Source organism: Salvelinus fontinalis, chromosome 14, assembly GCF_029448725.1.
Source record: "Salvelinus fontinalis isolate EN_2023a chromosome 14, ASM2944872v1, whole genome shotgun sequence".
Classification (NCBI taxonomy): domain Eukaryota; kingdom Metazoa; phylum Chordata; class Actinopteri; order Salmoniformes; family Salmonidae; genus Salvelinus; species Salvelinus fontinalis.
This window is the reverse complement of record NC_074678.1, coordinates 29,566,606-29,588,183: the sequence shown is the minus strand read 5'-3', so window position 1 is coordinate 29,588,183 and position 21,578 is coordinate 29,566,606. Positions and strand designations below refer to the sequence as shown.

The following is a 21,578-nucleotide window of genomic DNA, read 5'->3' as shown; positions in this document are numbered from 1 at the left end:
GGGTGCCTACACAGATTATTGTAAAAATTTGAGTTAAATTAATCTGGAATCCATCCAATTAGTTATGTTCTGTGGGAACATCTTTCTCTGACATGTACAAAACATTTGATAAAAGCAAGAAAGATATTGCATAATGAAGTACATTACTTTCCTGTTCTCTTGATTTAGGTATGTTTGGTGGGCTCAGGTTAGCAAATGTGGTTCTGGTCTTAATTATGCTGAGAAATTCCTGAAGGAGGAGTATTAGGGCGGTGGGTTAAAAGTACATGGAAAGTGAATGGTCTGGGTACAAAGGGATTCTTGTTTCAGAGACCTCTGATTGGTTTGGGGGGAGGTTCTCAAACTCCCGGCGCTCTGCCTGGGAATCTAACAGTGTCTATAAAGGCTGCTGATCACTCCACAGTTCAGACTGATTTCCTGCACACAAGCTGTGTTTATTGTCAATAGGAAAATGGTTAGTCGGTGAGTAATTCCTTTTATACATTTTCCTTAGCTTCACAACTTTTTCCCCATTACAAGAATATAAGTTGGTGAGTAAACTACCTCTTTTTGCATACTTTTCATAACTGACAGGAGTATGTAAGTTGAGTAACTGTTCTTGTGCAAAGCTTTTAGATCAAAGCATTTTTCTCATTACTTTTGCTGCATGCTAGTGTAAAGCAGTTGATTTTTATTAATTTTTTCTGGTCAGATTTATTTAAATTGAACTAAAACATTATTTAGGCCATAATGAGGTATGTAATTGTGTTTTTGGGTCTGAAAAGATTAGTTGGATCAGCAGCCTAGGATTTCATGTGAATAGATGTTTCTATTTGATGGAGTAATTTTGTTCGGTTTTCAGAATTGAGCATCCGGCTGGTGGCTACAAGAAAATCTTTGAGACATGTGAAGAGTTGAATGAGCCTATTCCTGCTGTGGTTGTAGGTATGTGAGGAACAGGTCTGAGACGCCACTACCCTTTGGTTTACAAGCGAGAAGATTTTGGGGTTTTATGGCGGTTAAGAGCGGAGTGAGCACAACAGGGTAACATGGATCATTTCATGCTGTGTTCAGGTGTGATCCCAGAATGGCTGAGCGGCAGTCTGTTGCGTCTTGGACCCGGCCTGTTTGAGGTGGGGGCTGAGCCTTTCTACCACCTCTTTGATGGCCAGGCCCTCATGCACAAGTTTGACCTAAAGAACGGCCATGTGACATACTATCGGAAGTAAGCCCCTCTGTTGACTTCAGTGATGTGTAACACTTTTCAACCGTGAGGTAGTAAAATATATTTTTTATGAGGGCATGCAATAATTTTACACTACACACTGGTGGTAGTTGTGCAGTTTTGTGAAATGTTCCCCTCGGCCCATAAATTTGACTGGAATGTTTTGAGAAACCTCAGTGAGGACTGTTTCTCATTAAAACAGTGAATACTAAAACACAGTGACCTACTGCTGCTCTCAAAAGCTTTGGAAAGAGCTGAAACAGGTGGGCCTATCGATTTCCAATCTGTATGTTCCAAGCTACATGTTTAAATGATATTGGTTGTAATTATTGTTCTTTACTGTTTCTCTAAAGATTTGTCAAAACAGATGCCTATGTACGAGCCATGACAGAGAAAAGAGTGGTCATCACTGAGTTTGGAACAGCAGCCTACCCAGATCCTTGCAAAAATATCTTCTCAAGGTGATTTGCTATCATTTTATGATAATCAAGTTAAACACTCATGGGTCATGACTTAGTTATTAGACGCAACATTCAAATTGTCCATTCTTGTCTTTGTAGGTTTTTCACCTACTTCAAAGGGATTGAGGTGACAGATAATTGCTTAGTGAACGTGTACCCTGTTGGTGAGGATTTCTATGCCTGCACAGAAACCAACTACATCACCAAAGTGGACCCAGACACACTGGAGACTCTGAAAAGGGTATGTGCTGCTCCCTCTGGCTGACATAAGATTGAGTGAACATAAGAACTCTCGTCACAAAGAAAGTCTCACAAACTCTTTCTCCAGGTGGACCTGTGTGACTACCTCTCGGTCAATGGAGTGACAGCTCATCCACACATTGAAAGTGACGGAACAGTGTACAACATTGGGAACTGTTTTGGGAAGAATATGTCACTGGCCTACAACATTGTCAAAATTCCTCCCACACCGAAAGGTTTGTTCTGTATACACCATTGATACTATATTCTGCAAGTGAGATGTTCCTAAATCAAAGGGCTATCTGGTTGTGATTCTTGTTTTCAGACAAGTCAGATCCCATTGCAAAGTCCAAGGTTCTTGTGCAGCTCCCCAGCAGTGAGAGATTCAAACCCTCCTATGTTCACAGGTTAGTGACATTGCTGATTGTCAGGATACAGTTTTCAAAAGTTATGTCTGGTTTTCACCTATAGGATTAAATACATAGAACAGACAAATCATTTACTTGATTGTTAACTTTTGGAAAACTGGGCCCCTGGAGTTCACATTCTCGCGTGTAACATTCTTGCACATGAAATGTATTAACTACTTTTTCTGCCTCCATCAGCTTTGGAATGACAGAAAACTACTTTGTCTTCGTTGAGACTCCAGTGAAGATAAACCTTCTAAAATTCTTGACCGCTTGGAGCATCTGGGGCACAAATTACATGGATTGTTTTGAGTCAAACGAAACCATGGGTGTAAGTAAAGGAACACCTAGACCACTATTATCAAACTGTATTCAAGGCCTGTTAGCATTTCAATGTTGATTATTGATACTAAAATAATCTCTGTCTTCATCACTAGCTAACCGTATACCTTTTCATCTAGACATGGTTCCATCTGGCTACAAAGGACCCAGCTGAATACATAGAGCATAAATTCAGGACTTCTGCCTTCAATCTCTTCCATCACATCAACAGCTATGAGGACGATGGCTTCATCGTTGTTGACCTGTGTACTTGGAAAGGGTGAATACTGACCGGTTGTTGTAATGACTTGAAGAACGTATGTACAAGACACTTATCCAGTGCCTCTTTCTCTTGTTCAATTTTAGTCATGAGTTTGTCTACAACTACTTATATCTGGCCAACCTGCGGGAGAACTGGGAGGAAGTGAAGAAAGCTGCTATGAGGGCACCTCAGCCAGAGGTCCGGCGATACGTTCTGCCCATGGACGTCCACAAGGTAAGTGTTGTGGCCTTAATCTTGTCATTTCTGGAGTAAGGAGTTATCACTGCTTTGATGTTATTCTCTCAGGATAGAGGACTAAATCAGTTAAGTTTTTCCTGTTTGTACTTGAACTTGCAGGAGGAACAGGGGAAGAATATGATATCCCTTCCGTACACCACAGCCACTGCAGTGATGCGCAGCGATGGAACCATCTGGCTGGAGCCCGAGGTTCTGTTTTCTGGACCACGACAAGGTAACACACACGCAGCTTGTTTCATTAAACCTTGAGGGCTCCCCTATTCTTATACCATCGAATGCCACTAAATATCTGTCATAAGATTTCCCTCATTTGATTGAATCAGTCAATTGAATTCCTTTATTGCAGCTTTCGAGTTCCCTCAGATCAACTACAGTAAGTTCTCTGGGAAGAACTACAGCTATGCCTATGGACTGGGCCTGAACCACTTCATCCCTGACAGGGTGAGTATAGCATGCAGACAGGAACGCTGGTGATGCATTAGCCAAGTCTGATTAGACTAATCTGCTAATACAGTCATTCTGGGAGTAAGTTTTTGATTGTCATGCTCTAGATCTGCAAACTGAACGTGAAGACTAAGGATACGTGGGTGTGGCAGGAGCCAGACTCTTACCCCTCAGAGCCCATCTTTGTGCAGACCCCAGATTCAGTGGAGGAAGATGACGGTAAACAGGGATTTTAGGCGATTCTATAATATGATAGACAGGAGGCACAATCTGTGGTCTTTAACATTAACTGATCAGGTAGCATGACTTACCTAAGCAGGATCCACCTTAGTGTGATGTAAAAGGTGGGAGGATTCTCTTTTTGTAGTTGTGACACTGCTCTTTTCCCTCTTCCTAGGGGTGTTGTTGAGCATCGTGGTGAACCCTGGAGCAGACCAGAGGCCAGGGTACCTCCTCATCCTCAATGCCAGAGACCTGACAGAGATCGCACGGGCTGAGGTGGAGGTCATCATCCCTGTCACCTTCCATGGAATGTACAAGCCTTAGGACTACATTCTCAACACATCTACAATACCACTCCACAGGAGAAAGGGACAATCATAATACTAAAACCTTTGTTGGGTATGTTTAAAAAAATAAATAACATCACTGATGTAGCCTGTTCGTGGCTTAGTTTCAAAGTCAATGTTGTGATATACACTGTACAAAAGTATGTGGACAGCCCTTCAAATTTGTGGATTGGGCCATTTCAGCCACATCCGTTGCTGAAAGGTATATAAAATCACACAGCCATGCAATCTCCATAGACAAACATTGGCAGTAGAATGGCCTTACTGAAGAGCTCAGTGACTTTCAATGGGGCATCCTACCAACATAGGATGACACTTTTCCAACAAGTCAGTCAAATTTCTGCCCTGTTATGAGCTGCCCCGGTGAACTGTAAGTGCTGTTATTGTGAAGTGGAAATGTCTAGGAGCAACAATGGCTCAGCCGTGAAGTGGTAGGCCACAAGCTCACAGAACGGGACCGCTGAAGCATGTAAATATCATCTGTTGCAACATTCACTACCGAGTTCCAAACGGCCTCTGGAAGCAACGTCAGCACAAGAACTGCATTCTCTGGAGTGATGAATCACGCTTCACCATCTGGCAGTCCGATGGACGAATCTGGGTTTGGAGGATGCCAGGAGAACTCTACCTGCCCCAATGCATAGTGCCAAATATAAAGTTTGGTGGAGGAGGAATAATGGTCGGTGGCTATTTTTCATGGTTTGGGCTAGTTCCCCTTAGTTATAGTGAAGGGAAATCTTAACGTTATAGCAAATGACATTGTAGATGATTCCGTGCTTCCAACTTTGTGACAACAGTTTGGGGAAGGCCCTTTCCCGTTTCAGCATGACAATACCCCTGTGCACAAAGCGAGGTCCATACAGAAATGGTTTGTCAAGATCGGTGTGGAAGAACTTGACTGGCCTGCACAGAGCCCTGACCTCAACCCCATCGAAGACCTTTGGGAACGCCGACTGCAAACCAGGCCTAATTGCCCAACATCAGTGCCAGACCATACTAATGCTCTTGTGGCAAGTCACCAACATCTAATGGAATACCTTCACAGAAGACTGGAGGCTGATATAGCAGCAAAGTGGTGACCAACTCCATATTAATGCCCATGATTTTGGAATGAGATGTTCCACAAGCAGTTGTCCACATACTTTTGGTCAAGTGTTGTATCTGTCATAACCTTGACCCTCAAACTCAGACCTAAAGGTCTAGTGCTCATTAGCTTTAATGGAACCATGTACAAAGTTTTCCCACATTTTGTTAGCTTGAATTTAAAATGGATTAAATTGAGTCACTGGCCTACATACCCCAAATGTCAAAATTGAATTGTTATATTGAAATGTTAACCCCTTTAAGGCAAGCCTAAATGTGTCACAAGTTGCATGTACTCATCCTGTGTGCAATAGTGTTTAACATTTGTAAGGTCTCTGTCGAGCACTTGAATTTCAAACACAGATTAATCCAAAGACCAGGGAGGTTTTCCAAGGGCACCTATTGGTAGATGGGTAAATCAAAAAAAGCAGACATTATATCCTTTTGAGCATGGTGAAAGTTATTAATTACACTTTGGATGGTGTAATAATACAACCAGTCATACAAAGGTACAAGCGTCCTTCCTAACTTAGTTGCCATAGAGGAAACTGCTCGGGGACTTCACCATGAGGCCAATGGCAACTTTAAAACAGAGTTTAAAGGCTGTGATAGAACTGATGGATCAACAACACTAACATTAATGAGTGAAAAGGAAGCCTGGGCAGAATAAAATTCATCCAAAACATGGATCCTGTTTGCAACAAAGTAAAACTGCAAAAAATTAACTTTGTCCTGAATACAAAGTTGTGTTTGGGGCAAATCCAACATCAGTAACACTCCATATTTTCAAGCATGGTGCTGGCTGCATCATGTTATGGGTATGCTTATCGACAAGGACTAGGGAGTTTTTTTTGTTGAGAAACCTGGTTGTCTGCTTTCCAAGAGACATGGAGACAAATTCACCTTTCAGCAGGACAATAACCTAAAACGCAAGGCCAAATAAACACGAGTTGCTTACCAAGACGACATTGAATGTTCCTGAGTGACCTAATTAGTTTCGCCTTAAATCTTTGTCAAGACTAAAAAATGGCTGTCTAGCAATGATTAACACTTAATGTGCAAATATTATACAATCTAGGAGAGCAAAACTCTTGATGTATCCAGAAAGACTCTTTGGGCAACAAAACCAGCTAACATGTGTTGACTCAGGTGTGAATGAGATTTCTGTATATCATTTTAAAATACAATTACAACCACATGTTTTCCCTTTGTCAATATGGAGTATTGTGTGTAGTTGGGTATTTAATACATTTTGAATTCAGGCTGTAACAATGTGTAAATAAGTCCAGGGGTATGAATACATTCTGAAGGCACTATGTAAGAATTAAGACAACACTTTTTTTTGCCTTCTATGGTACATGTTTCAAGTTGTATTTACACATTCTGCTACATTTATTTGTATGTTATTACAAATCTCCAATGTTTTTTTCTGTGATCAGCACTTCAAGGCATTTTGTCAGATTTAACAGACCTTTTTCTAAGAAAGACAATTGTAAAAAAAAAAAAAAGTTTCACATTCGGAGTAATGGAGTCCTTATTTTCTCTTTGGAGAGTTGGTATTCCTGTTGTTTGATGATTTTCAGACAATCACTCAAAACCTAATGAGAAAGAAAAAAAATGTAATGGGCATGTGTAAACTGATTACGATTCACAGATAAAGGACTTGCAACACTTTCTAAACTTTTAAAAATTAATAACCTACCAAGTAGCATTCAATAACCCTACTTCTTTCAAAAGGCGAAGAGATTCTCAAGAATAACAACTTGTGATGGCCACAGCCATCTAAACTATGCCATTACGTAAGTGTTTTTTCCACATTTCCATGGTAAACCACAAAATCTGCTTCCAGTCAGTGAGGACCAGCCAGGACTGTGCGACCTTACTAAGTGGCAGTTGTGATTCTACAGATATTTAAAATCAATCCTGGTCCTGTGTGCCTTAGTTGCTTTGTATAAAAGCTTCTGCTAAATGCCATGTTATTTACCTTCCTCGTGTCCTGGGGAAGAATCACTCCATCATCCCAAAGTCTGCCCGACGAGAAGAATGCAGAGCTCTCCTTCTCCAACCTAGAAGGATAAACACTCCTGTTAACATCCACTGAGACATTTACAACCAAACATGAATCATATTCCTGTATGAAAAACCGTACTATGCAGTGGAGGCTCCTCAGAGAAAGGAGAACAATCCTCAGTGAATTTCAGAATTTTTTTAAAGTGATCATTTTTAGATAAAACTATACTAAATAAATTCATGTCACCAATAGTTAATTGAAACACTGTTTTGCAATTAAGTTCTACAGTAGCCTCAATAGCAGTAGCCTCTGTCACATCCGGCCGTGATTGGCATATGGTGGATGTAGGCTGTGTGTAGCGGTTAGCGGTTATGATATGACGGTTTGGCTTGGAAAGGTTTTTTAGCCTGGTCACAGACAGCTGATGTGTTGTGCACTTAAGTCCACAAGCGAAGGGAAAAGGTGAGAGGAGAGTGCATAGATGCGATAAGGAATACTACAACAATCAAAGTGATCATGCTGAATGTATGTGGCTGCAATGAAATAGAACTGTGTTTGCGTGCGATCAGGGGTGCATTCATTCTGCCGATTGTTGAAAAAAATTATCTTAAATGAAAGCAAACAGAATGAAACCGGGTTAAACATATCTGAATCTGTCTATTAGAAACTCCTGTTTGCAACTTTTGGACTAATGCTTACACCCTCGATCAGCTAGATGAAAGCAATAGTGTGCAAGGCGGTACTGAATGTGTCAATGTCTGTCAAATTTCTCTCAACCTGTGCACCTACATTGTAAACTTTCATTCATAGGCTAGGTTGTAGCAACCTCATGATGGGTATAGGGAAAATTCTATCGACGTTACATTGAACTGGGTGAATGGAATATGAATGACAGTAATCCAATATGCTGTAATAGATATAAGGCCCTGCTCATTCAAAAGAAATGCCTCTTATTGATCTTCTCAACATCCTCCTCTTGTGCCAGAGCTGCAGAGTAACCAGGGGCCACCAGGGACACTCTGGCATTGGGCCAAAGGAATAGGAAGTTTGGGTCAAATGACCTGCCACACTAGATAAAGAAAAACACAGAAGAGAGAGACCCGTTTAGTTAGTATTTTCAAAATACACTCAGTGGCCAGTTTATTAGGTACACATATCTAGTACTGGGTTGGACCCCCCTTTGCCTCCAGAATAGCCTGAATAGTTTGGGAATTGAAACGTTGCTCAAGTGGTATGAGGGGACCTAACGTGTGTCAGGAAAACATTCCTCACACCATTACACCACCAGTCTGTGCCGTTGACATCAGGCAGGATGGTGCCATAGACTCATGCCACTCACGCCAAATCCTGACTCTGCCATCAGTATGACGTAACAGGAACCAGGATTCGTCGTGAAAATCCCAAGAGGCCAGATGTTTTTGAGATACAGTAACCGACACGCCTGGCACCAGCGATCATACCACACTCAAAGTCGCTTAGGTCACTCGTTTTGTCCATTCTAATGTTCAATCGAACTGTAACTGAATGACTCGATGCCTGTCTGCCAGCTTTATATAACAAGCCACGTGACTCAGTCTATAGGAGCAAAACATTTTTGCGAACGGGCATCAGCATACAGCAAAACTGGCCACTGAGTGTATAAGGGAATTGATGTGTAAGCACTGGGCAAATTCATACAGCGACTACTGCTGGAACTATTGCACAAACCATAGCATAACTTTCAGCGCCATGGCATCCCCCAATGACGATGGTGATTTTTGGAACAGAGGCACATGCCACAGCTGACATCATGGAACCCTGAGCCTTCAGTCTGTTGGTGTTGGTCTCTGCCTAGAGTAAAGAGAGGATACATACACACACATAGTTAACAGATTGGTCCATGAGTAACACCAGCAGAAACCTGTTAACACACTGACATGAAATTCCACAACCATGTTCAACAGAGCATAACATTCTGATGACATGGCTGTATTGATTTTGAGACCTGATTTTAATCATAGTTCTATTTAACATGGCTGACTGAGTTCCACAGGAGTGTACGTTTACAAAAGAATATTGAGAGGCCTCTCCGTGCTCCTCCTCGCCAGTCTTTGTTTTACATTCGGAGTAATGGAGTCCTTAGTTTCTCTTTGGAGAGTTGGTAGTCCTGTTGTTTGAAAAATGTGTTTTTATTCTGTGGTGGTTGCTCAGGGTTGGCTGCAGTGCCATACCTGGGTTTGGGAGAGGGTCAGCTCTGGCGTTGGGATGGTGTTCTGTAAGAATATCAGGGGGATGTCTCGCTGGTCACACAGCTGGACAAAGTGGCTGCCTTTTAATGATGCGTTGTGCGTTAGCGCCCCATTGCTCGCCACAATGCCAACCTGATGCCTGAAGAAAAAATATACACTGCAAGTTAGGCAATACATTTTATTCAAGTTTAATGCCTTCATACAGCAATTGTGCAAATTGTATTTTAGTACTTTTAGTGGAGTTTAAGAATACAAAGCGAAATAAACTTTATATCAAGATTTATATGGGTTTTGATCAAGTAATTTCTTGATGAATTGTTTGAGCACCATACCCTGATTAAAATGACAATACCCTCTGGGATCTAGAATGCAGGTTGACGTTTATTGCCATGGCTATATTGTAAATGTTTCGGTTAGGCATTAGGGTTAGCAGTGTGGTTAGGGTTAGGTTTAAAATCAGATTTTATGACTGTGTCAGCTTGTGACCACTCTGCAGCGCTGCCTCTAGAACAAGATTAATGACGAACAATGCTAACCTGCATCTAGAACATTCTGCTGCCATGGCAACGAGTTGCTCTCAGAGAAGTTCTTTGTAAAAGCAGATGAAAGCTGGCTGAAGTGACTTGTTTTCCCTTGTGTTCTCCATTCTCATTCAAAAACATTACCCATCTTAATCTGACTCTTGTTGGGGTAGGGAAAGATTTGACTGGTTGGAACACAGAAGCACACTAATCTAATTTGCAAATTAACAGGGTTAACCGTTAATCTCCTGACGCTCTTTTGTTAAACATTCTGCTTCAAAAATGTGTCAGTTAATTAATGTTGTCTGAGGATAGAGGTTTTAAGAGGTTCCAATATACAGCTACTTTCTGAAGCAATATAATACATTCAAATGTATGCATAATGAAGGGAGATGTAAAAGTCTGACCCCTAAGATAAAGTCTAGAAGGCATCTTAATCTACTAAACCATTGAAGGAGGACGGGTAAATACTTCAAGACTGTGTGTCAATCAACAACTCTTACCTGCAAATTCTGGCAAAACCAGTCACAAGGGTTGTTCCATATCGAGCCTTGAATTCCTGGAACTTACTGCCATCAGTCAGCCGACTCAGGATCTGACCAGAAAAAAGAACAGAAAAAAAAGTTAAAGAATAATTAATTGTAATTCTAAAACATCCCCATGAGATGTGATTGTTGATTTAAGTGTGTGTTGAGCTGACCAGCTTGACCTCCAGGCTGTGGTCATAGTCCCGTGGGGCCAGACCCATCAACTCCTCCACACTATGTAGAGGCTCCTCCACCCCTGCCTCGTCCTCCTCGGGCAGCTCAAAGTTGAGGGTAGAGATTATGTTGCGTGTGGTTTCATAGGCCTCCTTCTCCACAGAGGCAAAGTGGTCCACACAGCCGCTCACTCTGAAACAGCACGGGGAGGGGGAGGTGAAGTTTGAGCCTATTAGTGCAGATATAGTAGTATAGTGAATCTCTCAGAGAACTTGAGAGTTTGTAGGCTTTCCATTCACTCACTCTGCATGGAGTGTGGCCCCACCCAGATTCTCTGGGGAGACTTCTTCTCCTGTGGCAGCTTTCACCAAGGGCGGTCCGCCCAGGAAAATCGTCCCGATCCGGTGCACCATCACAGTCTCTTCTGCCATAGTGGGGATGTATGCACCGCCAGCTGTACATGACCCACAAACCACGGATACCTAGAGGGAGTAAGATACAACATTCATGGGTAGAATGTATTGTGTTTGGATTGTCTTCAATGGGATGTTTAGCATTTCTGTTTCACCTGAGGGATCTTCATGGCAGACATGATGGCTTCATTGAAGAAAGTACGTCCTCCTTGGTTTTTATCAGGGAAAATCTCAGACTGCGGATGGAGTAAACTAAGCAATTACGCATTGAGTCATTCATCAGTTGTATTAATCTCAATGAGTTGAGTTCATACCTGAAGAGGAAGGAATGCACCTCCACTATCCACCAAGTAGACACAAGGAAGTCGGTTCTGGATAGCTACATCCTGGGCTCTGAGCTGCTTCTTGACGGTTATGGGATAGGCTGTACCACCACTCACAGTAGCATCATTGGCAATAAACACACACCACAACCCGTTGATTTTACCTATACCTGCAACAGTGAAGAAGTGCATAATGAAGCAATAAGGCTGAGTATAACTCATTCTTACTTATGCATATTGTTTTACAATGCACTGGAACAAGACATTTTCCTTGCTGCCAAATTTCAGGTTGGATATTTCAAATTTCTGAGTGACAAGCATGCATTAAGAGCATCCGTCACTGACAGAGCAGAGAAGCCTCTACCAGTGAGACAGCCTGCTGAGGGGATGTCTCCATAGGGTAGGCCCATTCCAGCGAAGGGAGACAGCTCAAAGTAGTATCCGTCATCAAACAGCATGCGAAGACGGTCCGTAACCAACATCTTCTTGTTTCTCTGGGTGTGCCTCTTTACTGCATTCTCCCCACCCCCCTTCTTCACCTTCTCCATGTATTCAATATACCTGGAAGTGCCACCATGGTCAGAAGGCTAATACTATACAGCAGAAATGGAAAACTAGTTGATACACTGAGATTGCTGAAGTGTATGGAGTTTCGACCTACCTTTCTTGGCATGCCTGGCTGTTTCGTAGGTTAGCCTCAAATATGTCATTGTGAATTGGCTGAAGGGCTTCATCTAAAACTGGAAAGGCACTTGGCAATCGTCGTCTTCTGTGCACACTAGTGCTCATCAAGTAGGATGCCATTGGCAGCTGCTTAGCTCGGCCTGAGAGAATGTGCACCAAAGGTTGCCATAGGTTACCTGCTGACGTCCTTGAGTGTAAACAGCGTTCTGGACGCCTGTGTGTGCACGGGTCAACGTTCCATAGAGGTGACTGAGAGGAGACATAACCAGGACTTAGTCTGCCTTTGGTCCTCAAACCCCTGAAAAGCAATGAATGAATGACAATGTAGAGAGTGTTTTAAATGGGAAATCTAGCTAATTGATTGACAACACGCCCCGTTATTTCTAATTTGTTGACAATGTAGCTCATTTTTAAACATCGTAGAAGACCATTGGAGGCTGCTGAGGGGAGTACGGCTCATAACAGCAGGAGCGGGGCAAATGGAATGCCACCTATTCTTCTCCAGCCATTCCTCCCCAATTAAGGTGCCACCAACGTCCTGTGTAGCAAACTATTTTGCACCATTCAGTGTTACAAAGTAACACACAGCTACAATATGTACGTCAGCTAGCTAAGTATGCCAAAGGTCATCACAGGATTTTGGCTGTTGTGAACTAGCTTGCAGCAGTCGTTACCTAGCTTTGTAACAATCTCAGCAATATGACATAGCTAACTACTTTGGACTACATGCACCATAGTACTTACCTTGAAAGGCAACTGTACATGACTGTTTAGCTGCGTAAAATATTAGACGTATCTCAAGTTTATTTCCATAACAAATGGAGTTTGCTTCTAGGTGTTACACGAATTAACGTCTGGGCGGAAACAAAAGTGATCCTTCAACGCGCCTATCTTGCTAGACCATACCCTATACATACCACTAGATGGCGGTATTTACGAATCAATACAAAATATCAAGCATGTTAGTCAATCACAGAACTCAGGTTACGGCGGCATTCATTAAAAATGTGACATTACAGCCCCCTGACATTCCCCACTAATGTTTGTTTCCTACATCATTTTTCATTCAACAGTAAGAGTTAAATAAACGATGAATTACTTAATGTGGCTAACTTTTGAAGCAAATGATTCCAACCAAATCATCCATAAATGATTGTTGTGACAACTGATCAAATGGTCGATAGGAGCTAATATGACAGGAGCTAATAAATCAAATCAAATCAATTTATATAGCCCTTCTTACATCAGCTGATATCTCAAAGTGCTGTACAGAAACCCAGCCTAAAACCCCAAACAGCAAGCAATGCAGGTGTAGAAGCACGGTGGCTAGGAAAAACTCCCTAGAAAGGCCGAAACCTAGAGAGGAACCAGGCTATGAGGGGTGGCCAGTCTGCTTCTCGCTGTGCCGGGTGGAGATTATAACAGAACATGGCCAAGATGTTCAAATGTTCATAAATGACCAGCATGGTCAAATAATAATAATCACAGTAGTTGTCGAGGGTGCAGCAAGTCAGCACTTTAGGAGTAAATGTCAGTTGGCTTTTCATAGCCGATCATTAAGAGTATCTCTACCGCTCCTGCTGTCTCTAGAGAGTTGAAAACAGCAGGTCTGGGACAGGTAGCACGTCCGGTGAACAGGTCAGGGTTCCATAGCCGCAGGCAGAACATTTGATACATAGGAGCTAATACAAAATTAATCGATTGACACATTTTCTTCATAAAGTCTTCCCTCCCCATCAAATTTGGGAAATAAAAGAAATAGTGTGAAGAGGATTATCTCATCACCATAGTTCTAGAATAACTCATTTGATTTAACTCAATTATTGTATGTGTTTACTTAAGTTATATAATTATTTGCTTGATTTCTAAATAAAACTAAATAATACGCATGCCATGAAAATCTTATTGGAGAACCTGAACCTCCCGTTTATCTGTATCCTCTGCTAGATCCCAACTTCCTCCAGCAAAGCTAAATCAGACAGCTCCTCCAGAGTGAGCAAGGAGTAGCTACACCACAGACGACGACAAACGATTGGAAACGCAACCTTGGCGAGTTTTGAGCGGGGAATACGCTGACAATCTGGGGGTTTAGTAACAAGGGGAGTCCGCAATGACTTGGGGAACGGAGCTTTGGGTAAGTTTGCTAGCTATTGGTATAAACTACTTCGCTTTCTTTGTTCTTGTGTGGACTACACACCTAGCTGCCACACAATTTGGCACGAATTCAATGAAGGTGCTCAGGTACCTTACTAGCATTGTGTAAAGCTAGCCAGCTAAGCAGGCTAATCCTGACATACACCTTTACCATAGAGACGGTAAACAATAGGCAATACGTGTAAAAATATCAGCCAAGCAAGGCAGATCATTTGCTCACTTGTTATCATAACATGTCTCTGACTGTGGCTTGATTTCGGATCCGTAATTTCTTATTTTCAGCAGATGAATCGGGCGCCTATCACACCCTGTTTCTTAGTTCAAAGACAGACTATCCCTAAAAAAGGTGGAGACACCGGTGGCTAGTAAGCAAACCCCTGTATTGTTCTCTCGATGCTCGTATGGATCTACTACCCCAGCATGAAACAATGCAAGTGCACATTTAGAATAACTTGGTTCTAAAATCTCGAGGTTATTTATTTATTTATTGCTCTGCTTCCTCGCTGGGTCTTTGTGAGTGACTCGTCAAGCTAAACCATTGCTCCCAATTTTCTAGGAGATTGCGCAATTCATATAATTAGCTAAACAATAGTAGACTATTATTTTACCAATATAACAATGAACTGCCTATTGAACAGGCGTTTTGGGGAGCTAATTCAAGGTACCGTCTTTGTCATGTTCTGTCTGGTCTGGCTTGTCTATGACTGCCAGCCCATTGCCCTGGCTACATCATCCGGCTTGTCCAAGGGTTTATTGTCTTAATGACTTTGTGCATGTAGCCATCTACCATGTTACTTGCAACGAAATTCCGTTCCACGTGTTGTTGTTATTGAGAACATAATCTTCACTTATCAGGGACATTGAACTCATGTGAAATGTAGCTATTCCAGTGACAAGGGTGTTGCCCATAAATCCTTTTGGTCATCACCGGTAGCTTACCAGTCCAGCTTCTCCCCCTTATAATTCTAAAATGTATAGTTGCAAAACCTGCAGTGTTGCTGCCAACATGATAGTCAAGCAAGTAATTGGCCTGTTTCATACCAATTACATTGATAGCTAGCTAACATTGATAGAGAGAACTGCACTGTCATGCAGTTTGAGGGAACAGAACAAAATGTTGAAGCTTTAGTCAACATGTGATAATGTGGCACATATGAGTTCACTTCAGTATGATGAACTTAGAACCTGTATTGCTGAGAAAATGTTTACATTTGCTACGTTTCTTCATGAACGAATCTCAGTTACTGCTGAATTAACATTCTGTATAGCATGTCTGTGCCCTGAAAAGACTTCTATTCAGGGAATAGCAGTATGTGAGGCTCATACTGTTTGCTTGCAAGAGCTGTCTGTATGATAAAGGTTTCAGCAAGTAGGCTATACTCCTAACCTACTGCACCATGATGTAAAATGCCTAATTTTTCCAACATTGTGCAATTCAATTGTATTGATTTGCATACCAAACACATTCTCCTTGCTGTGTAGACACAATAACCATCCTTGCTGTGTAGACACAATAACCATCCTTGCTGTGTAGACACAATAACCATCCTTGCTGTGTAGACACAATAACCATCCTTGCTGTGTAGACACAATAACCATCCTTGCTGTGTAGACACAATAACCATCCTTGCTGTGTAGACACAATAACCATCCTTGCTGTGTAGACACAATAACCATCCTTGCTGTGTAGACACAATAACCATCCTTGCTGTGTAGACACAATAACCATCCTTGCTGTGTAGACACAATAACCATCCTTGCTGTGTAGACACAATAACCATCCTTGCTGTGTAGACACAATAACCATCCTTGCTGTGTAGACACAATAACCATCCTTGCTGTGTAGACACAATAACCATCCTTGCTGTGTAGACACAATAACCATCCTTGCTGTGTAGACACAATAACCATCCTTGCTGTGTAGACACAATAACCATCCTTGCTGTGTAGACACAATAACCATCCTTGCTGTGTAGACACAATAACCATCCTTGCTTTCTAGGACTCATGTTGCACAGCGGATTACTGCTATTGACTATTTCCCCCAGATTTGCTGGATTATGTGTCTGGTTGCATGTGTTAGGCCCTTATCCCTTATATTTGAACTGTGTGCCATGCAGAAACCAACTTGATTCAAAATATTGTTTTACTCCTAAACCTCAATCAGGAATCTCCCTCAAAACAAAATTGGGTTATTTCCCCAGAGTGTTTGGTTCGCTAAAATAAATCAAAATTTGCAGATTGAATTTGCATCGGTGTTACTGTGCTAACTGCCTTGTCTCTTTTTATGAATGAAATTAATTTAGGCCTGATTCCTTCTACCTAACGTCACATTGAGGTTTTGTAATTTTGTATTTCTACTTTAGAACAACAGAGATTGCCCAACACATGCTAATAGCTGTCTGGTTTCACAATAGAATATTCAGAAATGTAAACGAACTACAATGCAATCAAAATACAACTAAGCCTATCACTATTTGTAGTCACGGTATGACAGGTGTTTGTTAGTAATTTCATCATTTTGACAGTATGAGTTTGAGCTGAGGGTCCATTACTGTAGGCCCTTCCACATTTCTCATTGCTCTGTCTACCTGGCAGTCATCCATGGCTTTGAGACCTAATGCCTGAGACTAACACATCCTTTTACATGGGGTTGACATGTCTAACTGACTGACTGGAGATCAGTGTGAGGTTAAGTGTTACCAAGCTGAGCACACAGGCTATCAACAGTTATTCTAGCATTCTTTTTCATAACAGATTTCTTCTAGGCTAGTTTATGTTTTGTTGATTGCAACTGCTTTGAACAGGGAGGGATATGATGATGATCATGGTTAATGTGAGGTTGGTCATTTGTGTGAGAAGTGTGATCGAGAGGGAGAGAGATCAATTAAGGTCACAGACGTTAAATCACAGCTTAGACCTGCTATTGCAGTCAGTCCCCGGCACACATCTTTAAGTCGTTTCCCCTCAGCGAGGTTGCTGAGAGTGGAATCACAAGATTGTGTAGAGGAGTGTGTGGATGTTGTCTTTTAATAAAGAGAAGTTTGTCTACAGGCATGGCTTAGGGAGGTGTTAAACAGGGAAAGTGTGAATGGAGGAGGAGGTAGACGGGGTCTTGGAGACAGATGGGGAATAGTGCGTAACGTGTGTTCCCATGCACTCCGAGAGGGAGACTGGGAACGTTGAGGGTAAATTACACAGGACAAAACAGAAGAGGCAGTAAAATAATCAACGAGAGAGAGAGGTGGATCAGGAGGCATCACAGATCAACAGGGATTTGATAGGTGGAGGCCCTACTGCATAGCCAGGGTGCCTGCGGCTTTGGGTTGCATGCATTAGGACATTTTTCTTTGCTTTATCTGCACAGATTTTAGTCCGTTAGTCACGTTTGTTGTGCAGTTTTATGGAAAAAAGTATAGCTCATTATTAGCTGAGACATGTCAGGCCATTAGACCTAATATTGGAGGAAAGAGTTGGTTGTGGTTTACAGTGTGGCGTCATCTATTTTATCTAGACTTGTGTTGCGAGTTGGCAAGCTGACATACTGTACTTATAGATGCAGTCAGGGATTTCTCTATCAAACAGTGCAACATGAGGTTAATATATCACACACTTATATCACACAGGGTCCACATACATTCATTTTCAGACAGTGCTCAGCTATTTAGCCTAGTGAGTTGTCCTCATTCTCCTAGTTTTTGCTTTCTGCTATTTCATGCCTCTCTAATTGTCCGCTTGACAAAGCCTGCCCTGGACACACTTGGCTGTCTTTGGAGTCTTTTCTTTTTACAAGGTAAATGACCCATGATCTGTCAGAATGATTTGAACGCCCGTGCCTCTTATCTGATTATTAGGGAGTTCTAAAATGGGTTTTTACTATGGGGGGGGGGCGGGGGGGGGGGGGAGTTGCTTATGCTCTCTAGACACAGTGTGTGTCTTCTATGCGGACGGTGCATTGTAACGCCTCACTGACTGTCAGAGCTTTAGAAGGGAGCCGCAGAAGCAGCAGAGCTCGGTTTAAGACTGTTCAATTAATGCTAATCCTACTGACTGGATCATCATCCTGGCCCTGGGATTCTGTCATGTTTTTGACAACCTGATCCCCTCCTTCTCCATTATTGCAGAAGGCCTAATACAGATTTTTGGAGCATCAATTCAAGCCATTCCCCCTGTATAGAGCGGTACATCAGATATTACTATATTATCTGTGATGGGTTAATTCCATGTCCTGTGAATAATGTAGCCCATCTATAATATTTGTTTGAGGAAGGCGATTCACATTCTGTGTTGCTCCTAGTCCCTCCTATGATTTGTGGGTTGGCTGGTGGACCTCCTTTGTCCAGGCTTTTTTCTTAGTGTTAATCTGGACAACATGGGGTTAAGTCAGGTGAGGCCACCAGGCCAAGATGAGAGCTGCTAAACTGCCTGCTTGTCTGGTTCACAGAGGGGCCCTTGCTTCCTTCCACTGACATCCATGGTGAAAGAAGACTGGGTAATGATGACTAATGAGTAGGCTATAATTGGTCTGTATTTGGGATTCTATTCTATCAAGTTGTAGAGATCTGGTCACATCAATTGAGGGCTCACTGAGACAATGGTTCACCATGACCCAGCATATTTCTTTTGTCTCTGACCTATTTCCAGTCAGGTGCAAAGAGAAAGGTTTCAAATGAGGACATTTCAAATCCACCACTGATTTAAAACAGTAGGACATTGACCAAACTGTAAATCTCAGCTGAAATGAAGAGTTCTCCTTTTCTTTTGCTGTGTGAAAATCGTGTGGGTCTACAAGACATTACAATCTCCTGTTTTGGTTTTTGGGATCATACATTGAGGGAGGAGAGGTTGATTGCTCATTACTCTCAAGAAAGCCTGGCTCAATTCTGATATTTAAAACAAATTTGTAAAATGATAACATGTTTTGTTCTCAGCCAAGCTTTGTTTCATGACACTGTAACACCTTCCCTCTACAGTACAACCCCAGGGTAATGAGAGCAATCTAGTTGAGATTTACACACAATTAGTGTTCTCTGCTGGCACTGTCTCTGTCCTCTGACAAGTCACATTGAAAACACAGCTGCTGGAATCTTCTTGTTAGGCTGGTGCTCTCTGAAAATGTGTCCCCACTGATCTCTGCAACTGTTCCCATCCCTGACTGGATTTAATGGACCATGTAACCTCAATTTCTGTGCTCTTTCTTAGAATCCGATTTAGTTTTAGCTAATCCGGAAGATATAACCTAGCCGTAGGTTGTAACTAAGCATATTGCAGAACTGAATTGTCTTTCCTGGTTAACTGCCATGGTCCCTAGCTATAGTGCTGTGTGTTGTAGCCTAAAGTCATTACGTCAGGCCCCCAAATCCCCAAATGCAGTGCATGAATACACCACTACATTTCAGGACTTTTTAAATCCTCTTGAATGGATGCCAGTTCGGTGATGATGCTTCAGGTTCTGCATTCTGTCGCAGACAGTTTGACAAGACATTAGTCAAAGCATTAGGAATTTTACATGGAAAGTGTGGGAATTTTACATGGGAATTTTAGCAAAAATTACGCTCAATACAGTCATTATCATTTCTCTCACACAATGTCTGGTTTGAATGCCAAATGTACATTTGGAACATTGGCTACAACAGTCATTTTCCACCCTTTGTGACAAAAGAATCCTTGGGAACACAGCTAATGCCTCACAAGGTGAATGAATACCCTTTTGACCTTCTAATTTAGGCTATAAACTCGTGACTTGGTAGACTTTTTGAATGTCATGAACAGAAACTGTGGTGGTGTTGTCCTGGGTTCATACAGGTAGAAGGTCAGCTGACGCTCCCACAACTTTACACCCACAGGGTCCTCATACTGGGTTATCTTATTGCTCTGGAGCACTAAAGGCTTTTGACACTGCTGGGATTGATGTCCGTCTGATGCCTTTGCCCAATGTGTACAAAACAGCCCACCAGCAACCTCAGCCAGGTGAGGTGATATTGTTGTGATTCAAATCTGTGCTCTGGACATCCACACTACAAACATGCATATCACCTGAACTGTAGTGTTGCACCATTTTCAATAATCCTCTTTCCTCATTGACGGTAATAAACGGGGCATAACATCGGCTATGAAAAGCCAACTGACATTTACTCCTGAGGTGCTGACTTGCTGCACCCTCGACAACTACTGTGATTCTTATTATTTGACCATGCTGGTCATTTATGAACATTTGAACATCTTGGCCATGTTCTGTTATAATCTCCACCCGGCACAGCCAGAAGAGGACTGGCCACCCCTCATAGCCTGGTTCCTCTCTAGGTTTCTTCCTAGGTTTTGGCCTTTCTAGGGAGTTTTTCCTAGCCACCGTGCTTCTACACCTGCATTGCTTGCTGTTTGGGGTTTTAGTCTGGGTTTCTGTACAGCACTTTGAGATATCAGCTGATGTACGAAGGGCTATATAAATACATTTGATAAAATGTTGTAATAAATAAGTCATGGCCATGCATCTGAAACATTGAATGGAGACTGAGTACTGTCACTGTCACTGCAAGTTATTTTGTGCCACACAAGCAGTGGTTGTCTTTGACCTGCTGTCCCACTTTGTTTATTCATTTCTGCTTTTGTTTTGTTCCAAGAACTTTGCGCATTTGGCAGCCATTGTTCTGCCAGCATGGAAAATGAATTGAGCTTTAGCGTGGGCTCTCTGAGTGTTGGCTGGAGTAGTATGAGAGGGTAACAGTTCACTGACTCCCCATTCATTTTTGCTGGGCCTCTTGCAGCTTGACTAATTGTTTGGGTCTGTTTACATGAAGGGGAAAAAAGACATGAGAAAGTGGACCGCATTGTTTCACCTTTTTGTTTAGATGACAAAGCAATGTATTACTTATCGACCAGATAAATACAGACTGAACCACTTTAGCTAGGGGGGAATTGATTAGTGTGTGTGTGGCAGGATTCCATAAATTTTGTCTTTTGCATACATTTACTCTTCCTATTGATTCACAGGCTGTTGTTTTCCTTCCCAAGACAATGAGCTGAGTAGGAAGAACATGTTATAGCCTATAAGGAAAAATAATGATCATGGTTTCTTTTAGTGATCTGCATACTAACATGTTGATTGGTAGTTGTTGCTGTGGAACCATAGGACAGACAGACAAGGGGATGTCTGTCTCCCAGGATGTATTTCACTGAGCTAGCTGACAATTTACTACACAATATGCTTGCTTGGTAACCCTCTTCTCGGAAAGAAGAATGACTTTCTGACCATATTCAAGTCAGGTAGTCATGTACATTTGGCGGTGACCCAGAG

At 42.0% G+C, this 21,578-nt stretch overlaps 3 protein-coding genes across 6 annotated transcripts in view; 2 read left to right on the top strand and 1 right to left on the bottom strand.

Moving 5' to 3' along the window:
- The first annotated feature begins 302 nt into the window (after positions 1 to 302).
- LOC129810588 (retinal Mueller cells isomerohydrolase-like) lies at positions 303 to 6,923 on the top strand. The gene is made up of 14 exons (XM_055861258.1): positions 303 to 462; positions 842 to 924; positions 1,054 to 1,204; positions 1,558 to 1,665; positions 1,765 to 1,906; positions 1,994 to 2,141; positions 2,231 to 2,312; positions 2,511 to 2,643; positions 2,774 to 2,913; positions 3,000 to 3,129; positions 3,253 to 3,367; positions 3,500 to 3,594; positions 3,705 to 3,816; positions 3,995 to 6,923. Exons 1-14 carry the CDS (start codon positions 452 to 454, stop codon positions 4,141 to 4,143), a joined length of 1,599 nt encoding a protein of 532 aa, XP_055717233.1. The 5' UTR covers positions 303 to 451; the 3' UTR covers positions 4,144 to 6,923.
- On the bottom strand, positions 6,605 to 13,015 carry si:ch211-198n5.11 (methylcrotonoyl-coenzyme A carboxylase 2). The gene is made up of 13 exons (XM_055861252.1): positions 12,875 to 13,015; positions 12,108 to 12,428; positions 11,811 to 12,007; positions 11,438 to 11,616; positions 11,279 to 11,359; positions 11,014 to 11,192; positions 10,710 to 10,902; positions 10,513 to 10,604; positions 9,471 to 9,627; positions 8,968 to 9,090; positions 8,208 to 8,329; positions 7,234 to 7,315; positions 6,605 to 6,847 (listed from the first exon to the last, which is right to left on the bottom strand). The coding sequence occupies exons 1-13, from the start codon at positions 12,892 to 12,894 to the stop codon at positions 6,761 to 6,763; spliced, it is 1,833 nt and encodes a 610-aa protein (XP_055717227.1). The 5' UTR covers positions 12,895 to 13,015; the 3' UTR covers positions 6,605 to 6,760.
- A 1,066-nt stretch (positions 13,016 to 14,081) lies between these two features.
- LOC129810587 (formin-binding protein 1-like) overlaps positions 14,082 to 21,578 on the top strand; it is a 47,285-nt gene continuing 39,788 nt past the window's right edge. For 2 of the 4 annotated variants that reach the window (XM_055861255.1, XM_055861253.1), the window contains exon 1: positions 14,082 to 14,264. Coding sequence is in view for 1 of the 4 variants with exons in the window: in XM_055861254.1 (XP_055717229.1) it covers positions 14,241 to 14,264 (24 nt within the window). In the remaining 3 variants the exon portion in view is untranslated. The remainder of the gene's footprint in view (positions 14,265 to 21,578) is intronic. The other 2 variants (XM_055861254.1, XM_055861256.1) reach the window with 2 other exon arrangements.

Coding starts and splice junctions, on each gene's coding strand:
- LOC129810588 (XM_055861258.1), top strand. Junction 1,907..1,993: donor CACTGGAGACTCTGAAAAGG/GTATGTGCTGCT, acceptor CTCTTTCTCCAG/GTGGACCTGTGTGACTACCT. Junction 2,644..2,773: donor AGTCAAACGAAACCATGGGT/GTAAGTAAAGGA, acceptor CTTTTCATCTAG/ACATGGTTCCATCTGGCTAC.
- si:ch211-198n5.11 (XM_055861252.1), bottom strand. CDS start 12,894: ATGTACAGTTGCCTTTCAAG. Junction 10,903..11,013: donor GGGGCCACACTCCATGCAGA/GTGAGTGAATGG, acceptor GTGCTGTTTCAG/AGTGAGCGGCTGTGTGGACC. Junction 6,848..7,233: donor TTCCCCAGGACACGAGGAAG/GTAAATAACATG, acceptor CTTTCTCATTAG/GTTTTGAGTGATTGTCTGAA.